Source organism: Schistocerca nitens, chromosome 3, assembly GCF_023898315.1.
Source record: "Schistocerca nitens isolate TAMUIC-IGC-003100 chromosome 3, iqSchNite1.1, whole genome shotgun sequence".
NCBI lineage: Eukaryota > Metazoa > Arthropoda > Insecta > Orthoptera > Acrididae > Schistocerca > Schistocerca nitens.
In genome coordinates, this window is record NC_064616.1 from 995252356 (window position 1) to 995262583 (window position 10228).

Sequence of the window (10228 nt, forward strand, 5' to 3'; positions counted from 1 at the left end):
AATGGAGAGAACTTGTTTGTCATCTCAGTATCTCCACCATGCAGTCTTGAACTAGCACTATCAGATTACTTTTTCTTTCAATCTCTATAGATCTATCGTAATGTTGTAAATTTGACTTCAAAAGAGTCCTACAAAAACTGTTTTCACGGTTTTTCACTCAGAAATCACAGACGTTCTATAGCAGCTAGCTTATGTTTTCACCATAATAATGGCAAAATTTGTCAAACAAAATGGCACATTTTTCAGTTAATAAATTTCATGTAAAATAAAAATTCTCTCATTTTTGTGTTAAATTATCAAAAAATCTTCTTCCCTTTCCGTAGAACTCCAGTCTCAGAACAGAGCAGAGTTCAGCTGTGGCAGCAGCAGCTTATTGATTGTGTCCATGAGTCCTCGTGGCACATCAGGGCAGCCTTTAAGGTCCGGTACCACCTTTCCACCAAACCGTTGCTGGCCGGGTGGTAGCTAGTGGTGTGTTTTCGTTGGAAGCCGCAGAGTTTTGACAGTTGTTGGAACAGTGTCAACTCGAACTGGCGTCCTTGGTCGGTGGTAACGAAAAATGGGCACCCAAAACGAGCCACCCAAGTTTCCAAGAATGCCCGTGCAGTAGTCTCTGCAGAAACGTCCCTGATTGGTGTAGCCTCTGCCTACCGTGTGCAACGATCCACTACCGTAAACAAGTACCTGTAACCTTGTGAAGGGGGGAGGTGTCCAACCAAATCAATGTGTACATGCCCAAAACGTGGCGTTGGGTTTGGGAATTGTCCTACTGGAGCGTGAACATGGTGTCCCACTTTGCTACGTTGACACTGATAGCAGCTGCGGGCTCACTCTCGTGTATCTTTCTTGATTGAAGGCCACACAAAACGGTCCATCACTAATTTCATTGGGGCATTGGTTCCCGGGTGTGCCAGGTTGTGAATGCTGTCGAATACGATACGTCGGAACTGGGGGGTGATGTATGGGCGTGGTCTAACCGTGGAAGTGTCGCACCACACTTTACATGGGCTGCAAGGGATGTCCACAAGTTATAAACGTAGGCCAGTGGACGGGTCCACCAACAAGAACTGCAGCTGCGCATCTGAAGCCTGAGCCCTTGCCAATTCGGAATAATCCAACATTGGACTTATCCCATTAATACGTGAGAAATAGTCTGCCACAATGTTGTGGGCACCCTGGATGTGACGCCCGTCTGTCGAAAACTGGCGTATAAACTCTATACGTCGGGCCTGGCTGGGGGAACATGAATTTCTGACTTCGTAGAAAGCTGCCACGAGAGGTTTGTGGTCAGTGTATATGGTGAATTGCCTGCCCTCAACGAGGGGGTGGAAGTGCCTGACACTTTCATACATTGCAAGGAGTTCCCTATCATATGCACTCCAACGAGTTTGACTCATCTGTAGTTTCTGTGAGAAAAAACTTAGTGGCTGCCAATGACCCTTCACTCTCTGGTGCAGTGCTGCCCCGATTGCAACTTGGCTTGCGTCCACTACTAGGGCTAGCTGAGCTCCTGGTGCAGGGTGTGCAAGCCCCACTGCATTGTGAAGGCTGTTTTGCAGTGCCCAGAAAGCATAGTCCATCTCGGGTGTCCATGGGAGTGAGCGCTTGCCAATTTTGTTGCGTCCGGCCAAGGCATTGTTCAGTGGCGTCTGCATTGCTGCTGTTCCAGGGAGGTGGTGACGATAGAAATTTATCATCCCTAGGAATCGTCGGAGATCGTGGTAGGTTTCAGACCGTGGTAGGGTGCCCAACTACTCCAGCTTCTCTGGCAGTGGGAAAATGCCCTGAGCTGACACTTTATAACCCAGGAAGGTTACCATGGGTTCCCCAAACACGCACTTGTCCTTGTTAAGTGTTATTCCATGAGCACTAAGCCTGCTTTGCACCTCGCTTACGTGTTTCTGATGGTCAGAAACATTCCCCGAAAACACCAGAATATCGTCTAAATAGGCGAAACAATATGGTAGTCCTCTTAGCACGCTGTCTAGGAACCATGGCCATGTCTGGGCAGCATTTTTTAGCCCAAATGGCATCACCAAAAATTCAAACAGCCCGAATGGGGTTGTCACTGCAGTCTTTAGTATGTCCTGCTCTGCCATTGGGATCTGATTATAAGCCTTACGGCAATCCAAAACACTGAATATGGTTGCCCCGGCCAGTGAATGGGTGAAATCCTGTATATGTGGCACAGGGTATCTGTCTGGAACAGTTCGGGTGTTCGAAGCTCGATAATCACCGCACGAGCGCCTTGACTCATTCTTTTTACGGGCGAGATGCAGAGGAGAGGATCACGGACTGTTGGATGGCTGTATAGTTCCTTCCTGTAGCATTTCGTTGAAAATGGCCTTGGTTTCCCGCAAGCCATCAGGTGCAAGCCTGCGAACACGTGAGGAGACTGGTGGGCTTGGAGTTGTACGGATGTGGTGCACCGTCTCACGCTTCGCCCTGCTCTTTCTTGTTCCGTGTTGTGGTTTGGGTGTCGCCTTTGTGGTTGAAACAGCAGGAGCCTGTTGTTGTGTCATCGACTGTTTTGATGTCATTTGAGCCATCTGCCGGTCAGATTCCTTCGTTGCTATGGTGTCCTCCCAGGTGGGTGCACTGAGGTTATCTACCCTTTGGCATGCATGAGAGGTCGGACGTCCTTGTATTCCCGCAATAACAAATCCATTGGCAGAATGGACGAGTTGTGACTTGTGTAAATCCACGGACAATGCATGTTTTGCCAGGAAATCAGCACCTAGTATAGGTTGGTCGATATCGGCCATAACGAAGGTCCGGTTGCATTTTTCTGGTAGCCCAATGTCCACTGGCAGTGTTTTCTGTCCATATGTGTGGATGACTGAATCATTGACTGCTTTCAAAGTGGTCTCTTCAGTGCGTTTGTCTGAAAGGAAGAAATTTACAGGCAGAGTACTGACATCTGAGCCGGTGTCAACCAAGAACATCCATCCTGTAGAGCGATCAGGAAAGAAAAGTCTTTGTGAAGCAGCGTACCTTACAGCTGTGGGAGAAGTCGATCCGCATAACGTAGGCTCGTGCTGAAATGGGGGTGTTCTCCTTCCATGCGTCTCTGAGTTTAGGCGCAGTTGCTTGTTGTCACGGTTGGCTGCACCTAAAGCAGGCCGTGGGATGCGTTTGCGTGCGAGCACGGCGCCTTACACTTCGTAGCTTGCGTGCCGAAGCGCTGGTGGAACCAGTAATAACCGGTCCCGTAATTTGCGTGACGCGGCGGTCGCGTCGGCTGGCGGCGACGCGTGTGTGTGTCAGCCGCCGCATCGACGCGTGGCTCTAGCCGCTGCAGCTGGGCGGTCAGCTGATCAATGGCAGCGCGGAGAGATCGGAAATCTTCCGTCGCGTCCGGCGCTCGTCGTGCAGTCGTGGCAGCACAAGCTGGAGGCGCCGCGTCGACCGGCTCCGCCCGTGCTTGGCTAGTGTCGTTGGCCGAGGTGATTGCGGCAGCGGCCACTGTGGCGCGCGAGTCGAACAGGGAGTGCGCTGTATCGGCCACTTGCAGCAACTCGCTTAATGGCCGGCCCTCGTAAGCAATTAAGGTTAAGCCCACCTGCGGAGGTAACTGCTGTTGCCATATGAGCAAAAGTAATGTGTCTGAGAACACGGAAGGGTCCACCATAGCACGTAAATGCCGGTAAAAGTCTGAAGGCAACCAGTCACCGCGTTTCTCGTGGTACAGGAGCTGTGTTATCCGCTGGTCCACAGGTTTTGTAGAACGCGAAATTAAACCCGTCTTGAGAGTGGCGTAGGCTCGTTGTGGTGGGGGTTGCATAATTATATCCGATACCACTGACGACGCACGTTGGTCCAGGTTGCATATCACTAGCGTGAACTGTTCAAAATCGTCGACTATTTGTTGCTGCCCGAAAATGTTCTCCATTATAGCGAACCAAATTTCCGGACGCTCGGGAACGAAAGGCGGGGGCCGAATTTGTAACCGCGACGCGGGTGGTCCACGATCACTGGCGAACGGAAAGTGCGAAACTCACGGGAGCGGTACCGACGCGGGTGATGAAAACGGGAGCACTTTTGGCCTGATATCGGCGTGTCCTGCGCGCTGGTTGTGCGAGGCAATATCCTGTGGCGGCAGCGCGGGACCCGCCGGCACATGCGGCACGGTTGGAAACGTAACGTCGTGGGCGAAGTCGGTTTGAGATGTAGGCGTCCGTGGCACTGTGAACTGAGGGTTTTGCTGCATCGTGTCGAGCTCCTTCTTGATATTTTGGATGACGCCGTCGATGTCGCGGAAAAGGTTCTGTGCAGACGACATGTTGATACGAGACGTCGTGGAAAATATCTAAAGAAACTTGCCTACTGTCACACTGTTTAGTTACGGGGTCACCACTTATGTAATAGTAATTTCACTACATAAAGGAAAACACTTGTGTGGAATTTATACTGTGAACGACCACCTTTATTGTACCGCACAAACACAATAGATACATATGTTAAAGAACCCCGCTCGTAAAGAGAATCTCTCAGTGTCTTGTCGACTATCGACTTGTCACTCCCACATCTTTAACCCATCCAGTACCTCATAAAGAAAAGACAACATAGCATTTTAAGTTGTTGAATTACTTCTAAAGCTGAACTGTACATTTGATAGCAAATCGTGTGTTATAAAATGATCAATTATCCTTACATACACAGCCTTTTCAATAACTTTAGCAAACACTGATGGCGTAGAAATAGGTATAAAATTGTTTACATTATCCCTTTCTCCCTTTGTATAAAGCAGCTTTACTACTGAGTACTTTAATCATTCAGGAAACTGACCACTGCTAAAGGAAAAATTACAAATATGGCTAAATACAGGGCTAACATGTGCAGCACAGTACTTTAATATTCTGCTAGGTTTCTGACACTTCAAATGTTGGTTCTGCCACTACTGCCGTGTTTTCTTGTGAAGTCCGTGTTGGGTGTTGAATCTACGGCCCATATTGCTTATATCAACGCATTTCATGTTTTTAAAATGTCTGCAGATTTTTGCAAACTGATTGTTGGCACTTTTTATTTACCTGTTAGCACATGACCATCTTCCAAGATCATAGCGATACGAAACATTGACCATTATTACGTTAGTGTGAGTGAGGTTCCTCAGACACTGTTTAAGATCGCGCATTGCACTCGCTGTTTCATTTTTGTACGTAGATGTCGTTTGCGCCTCCCAGAAGTACAACGATGTCTTTATCGTGCAGATTTTTTGCCTCTGCGGATGGAGTCATTTCTTTAATTTCCCTAATTGGGGCTCCCGGTTTCACTATACCACACGAATATGTTTTAGTTCTTTCTTTTAGTTTACTCGCAAGTCCACGACCATGGCTGTCTGAAAATACAAACAGTTTGTTGTTATTGCAGTTCACAACGTGCGAATCGTTTTGTATTGTTTTACTAAACACTTCAGCACAATTTTTGGTCGGCACATTTACATTGACCTCATTCACGCTTTTTTGCGTCAATAAATTTTCTTCTCTTACCTTATTCACAGTGTCCTTTTGCTTATCCCATCGTTCATGCGAACTGTACGTGGTTGAAAGTGCTTGAAATGTGTTTTTATGCACAAAGCTTGCGTAACTTTCGCAATTTTTCCGAATTTGCACTTTGATCTTCCTGTTATTACATTTGACCACTTTTCCGTAACGGAAGAACTATCTCGCGCAAGTTTTAGCATGTTCAGTTCACTATTCTCTTGTTGTATTTTCGAAATACCCGTTTTCAAACTGCCGATTATGAACTGTATGCTCGTTATGCATTCATTCAGTTTCGTAATTTCGTCCTTACAATTTTCACACAATTTCTTTTTTACGGCAAAATTTATGTTTTTCTGGAAGGACACTGCTTAACTTTTACTCTAGCCGCCATGTTTGATGCAAGACATCCTCTGAAAGTGAGCCCTTAGTTAGAGGGCCTTCCTTTGAGCAGGTATACCTATCAGCTGACTTCAATCTAAAAAAGATAATAATAATAAGCTTTTCCAGCCTCCCCTTCCCATACCTGCTGAGGTGCAGGCCATGCCTAGTGAAACCTGACCTACTGATAGACCCAATCGGCACCACTGAAATGTGACCATGCCCTCTGCCATCAGCGTCCTCTCCAACCCCACGTTAATGCACCTAACAGCCGCATTAAGACGAGGCCGACCACAACGCTGAAACAGTTGCACGAAATGCACATTAGTGCCACCAGTTTGAGTAGCTATCTTTACCACGTCACCACCTACATCATATTCCCCATCCTTATCAAGACTGTTCCCTGCTCCACCCACTATCACTACATCATCCTCCTATATAAAATTCCTACATAACTCCCCTATGCTGTCAGTCACCTGAGTCAGCCTTGCAATAGACTTCACATTGCTGGTGACCTGGTACTCACTCCCCAACACTTCCTGCAACTGCTGGCCCACACCTCTACCGTGCGAACTACCTATCAGCAGAACCTTCTTCTTTCTGTTAAACTTTGCACCTAACCTAGGCCTCCTAACTGCTGGGAATGGCTGCATGTTCCCTACATCTACAGCTACAAGAGGCTCCTCTCCACTCAATTCTCACTGTCTTCCTCCTAGCTGCCTTCTTGCCAACTGCCAGTTCCCATTCCCTACCATCCTCCACCCTCCTCAACCTATCTAGTTCCTCCTTTGTGCATTGTAACTTCACCTGAAGGGCACATATCTTACGCCCCTGGTACTTTGTCTACTTATTTCTACTACAGATTCTGCATTCCCAAGAGATGATCTCAATAGAATGCCCACTGACTTCCCCACTGCATTCCCCCCACCCCCTCCCCAGTGAAAATACTTTGAACAAATCCCACACCTAACCCACTACTCACAAACCTATGACAGTGCCCACACTTCTCACTCATGGTAAAATTTTACAGTTACTGAAAAAACTATACATCTGTGTTACAAGTCCAGTTACACCAGTAGAACTATTTATAGAACTAACAATAGTAGTCTCAAAATTCTCTGTCCACTAAGAAAGCAACTACTTGTATGAATACTTCTCTACCACAGCTAATACCAATACCAAAAAAACTTCACAAAATTATTAGCTAAAACCAAAAATTCAAGTGGCGACCGGAACACTCAACGAAGTTAAAATACTGAATGAAAATTTTACTGAAATATTTCACTAGAAACAACAAGTAATGTCAGCCGAAAACTAAAACACGAAATTTAATAAATGACATCAATGCACAGAAAACTCTAAAAAACACAGCCAGCGAATGTTTCCAAAAGATTATTAACTCGTTATTTCACCACAAACAGCACAAAACACCGCTGAAAACTATTAAATTTAATAACAGTATCACAGTGCACAATAACTTTGTCAGTACTTAACTTTATACCCGCTACAGCCCCAACTGCATGCCGCAAAATGTAAACACACTATTGAGGCATGAGGCTTGGATGAACGACCAAAGTGCACTCACGAATAACAGACCACTCGAGCCAGTAAAACAAGTAGAAGGACTGAGATTAATAACAATCCACTGATAAGGTACTTTTACAGCAAATATTAACACTAATAAATTTTAAAATAAGTAGCTGAAGACTAAAACATTATAAAATATTGACGAGCAACTTCAAAAGCAGTCCAGCACACGTGACATCATACCAAATCAACACACAAACATCAATATGGCCGATATTGAAATAAGTAAATAAGTGACCACAGGATAGAAAAGCAACTGAAATTGCACACCAGAGGGAAGGTCATTGAACCTAATGGGATTCCCGTATGATTCTACGTAGAGTATGCAAAAGAACTTGCACCTCTTTAAGCAGCAGTGTACCATAGGTCTGTGGCGCTGATGAGATCGACACCAGTATCGATCTGAGTATCGTCTTTGAACTAAGCTAAACATTATCTTTGTGCAGTTCCGCCATCGAGTTCTTTGTAAGCCTTGCTTGTGTAAAGAGAAATGAACTCCTGATAATAAGGTGTTGTTTGGTGTAACTGACCCGAGCATCCACTTCACTGGTGACCCCGAGTTGTAACGTCTTCCGTTTTCGCCGTTTTACTGTGGTGTCCGCAGCCTCCGCGTCAGTTATTTTCGCGTGTATCACATTAACACAACATTCGAACAATGACTTCGGACCAACGCGTAACAGCGGGTTTTGTGATCGACATGCATCGTGTTGCAGGTGATGTACACCCGCCAGGACTACAACACGATGCCTCTCACTCGACGATTGCGCCGATTTCGCCGGACGTTTTCCAGCCTGGAACAATAAGTGAGGTTAGGAGTGCGCATGGCTCCGGCTATCAAACGACTTTGTTCCCACCACATGTGCCCTCCCTCACTGATGGTGCAGTTACCTCTTACGGATCTCCGTGGAGTGCAGGATCAATGCCAATTTCTACAAATTCTTTGTTGGATAACCTACCACCACCAGGACAACGGTTTGCCACGCTGCAATCCGTGCAGTACCATGCGGATTCCTGCCACGTAGCTGGAACTGCTTTGTTCACAGGTCAACCTGACCACACCCGTGCCTGCCATGGTTCGGCATCAGCACATGCCTTCCTACTTCGATACCTTGTCCTGAACAGGTACACTTACTTGTTGTCTGTGCCTGACCCACCTGCTACTCCTCAGTGTTTTGTGCCATGACATTCACCTTATCCGCACACCATTTTGAGTGGAGGGACTATGAACAGTGAACATTCACACACCCCGTCCCATGTTCGACATCATTTCCCACACTGTGCTTCTGGACAGCCCGCACCTCCGCAGCCTCCCTGCAACACAGGTGGCTCCGGCTCTGATCATACGTCGAGCTTTCCGCTTTGAACTTCGCTTGAACTTTTTCTCACCTGTCGCCCCCGCGCAGTCTCCAGTCGAGCTTCCGCTATCGTTCTTGGCACATCTCAGTGCCTCATCCGCGTCAGTCTTCCACGACACGTCAATCCGAACACACCTGCAACGTGTCGAACTTACGCAACCGCAATCGACTCAATACGGTGTCTCACCCGAGTCGGCCTTCCGTGTCGCGACATATCATGCTCAACCACAATGCGTCACCTTCACGCTGCCACCTGACCAGCCGTCGTCGACACATACCCTGGAGACACACTCTCCTGGAATACTGATGCAACAGCAGCTCGTTTCAGGCAGTGCCCTGACGAATTCAACGCAACCTTTTCTTCCGAACATTCTACAACGCTTACCGACGCTGCCGCCGTTCAATCCCGACAGGGCAACAACCTGGTTCAAAATTATGGACAAAGTGTTCAACTCGATGAATCAATCAGATTTCTGTGCCTTATCACCCACCTGCACAACCAGGAGGACTTTATTGCTGACCTGGTCGACGCTCCGGACTCATCTACCCGGTACACTCTAGCCAAAAAGACTGTTCTACGTCGCCTTGCGCACTCAACTGAAACAGCAATACAGCAAGTGCTCCACGTCGAGCAACTAGGCAACAACAAACCTTCACAACTCTGGAGACGGCTATGGACCCTGGTCAGCGACATCTGCTCTCTGACACAGCTCTCCTCGCCTTCTGGTCAGATAAACTACCTCCTCACATCCACTTTGCTCTGGCTCAGAGGTCTCCTGAACCTGTCGAGCAACGATTGACAATTGTTAACAAACGACATGATGCATCACTGCTCTATTTCGCCAGCCTCTGCCTACCTGGCAAGTCTCAGCTTCTGGCTCTTCGTCCTGCGGCAGGATGTGGCTGGGCCGTACTGTATCGACTGTTCCACTCCCTCTGGGACACAGTAAACAAGCTACTGGGATGTCACCGGCTCTGACCACGGTCACGCCACCTCCTGCAACCGAACCTGCTGCAGCCACGGATTCTCAGCCACTGCCTCTGGCAACAAACTTTCCTGCTGGAAATGCTACCACACTACCCATACTGTTACTTCCACACACGGTTTGGTGAGGCGGCACGGAACTGTAGACCACCCTGCTGCTTCCCAAACACCAATCGCAGGTAGGTCCGGGTGCAACCTCCTGTGCAAAACATGACAGGCACCCCCCCCCCCCCCCCCCCAGTGCTCCATTCTGTCCAGGGCCATTCGGATAGTTACAGACAACTTTATATTAAAGACATTTCATTGGGATACTTGTTCCTAGTGGACACAGGCGCCGATGTTTCGCTGCTGCACATGTCCCTCATCATACTTCACTGCAAGCCGTCAATTCAACTAAACTACGATGCCGAGGTTCAATCTCCCACGCTGTCTCACTCTCC

The 10228-nt window shown here is 47.6% G+C and overlaps 1 protein-coding gene across 1 annotated transcript; it reads right to left on the bottom strand.

The window, feature by feature from the left end:
• Positions 1-3112: 3112 nt before the first annotated feature.
• LOC126249519 (uncharacterized) lies at positions 3113-3892 on the bottom strand. Its single transcript, XM_049951172.1, has one exon. The coding sequence runs from the start codon at positions 3890-3892 to the stop codon at positions 3113-3115; it is 780 nt and encodes a 259-aa protein (XP_049807129.1).
• Positions 3893-10228: the final 6336 nt, after the last annotated feature.

Excerpts from the sequence above, each read along its gene's own strand:
- LOC126249519 (XM_049951172.1), bottom strand. The coding sequence starts at position 3,892 with ATGGAGAACATTTTCGGGCAGCAACAAATAGTCGACGATTTTGAACAG.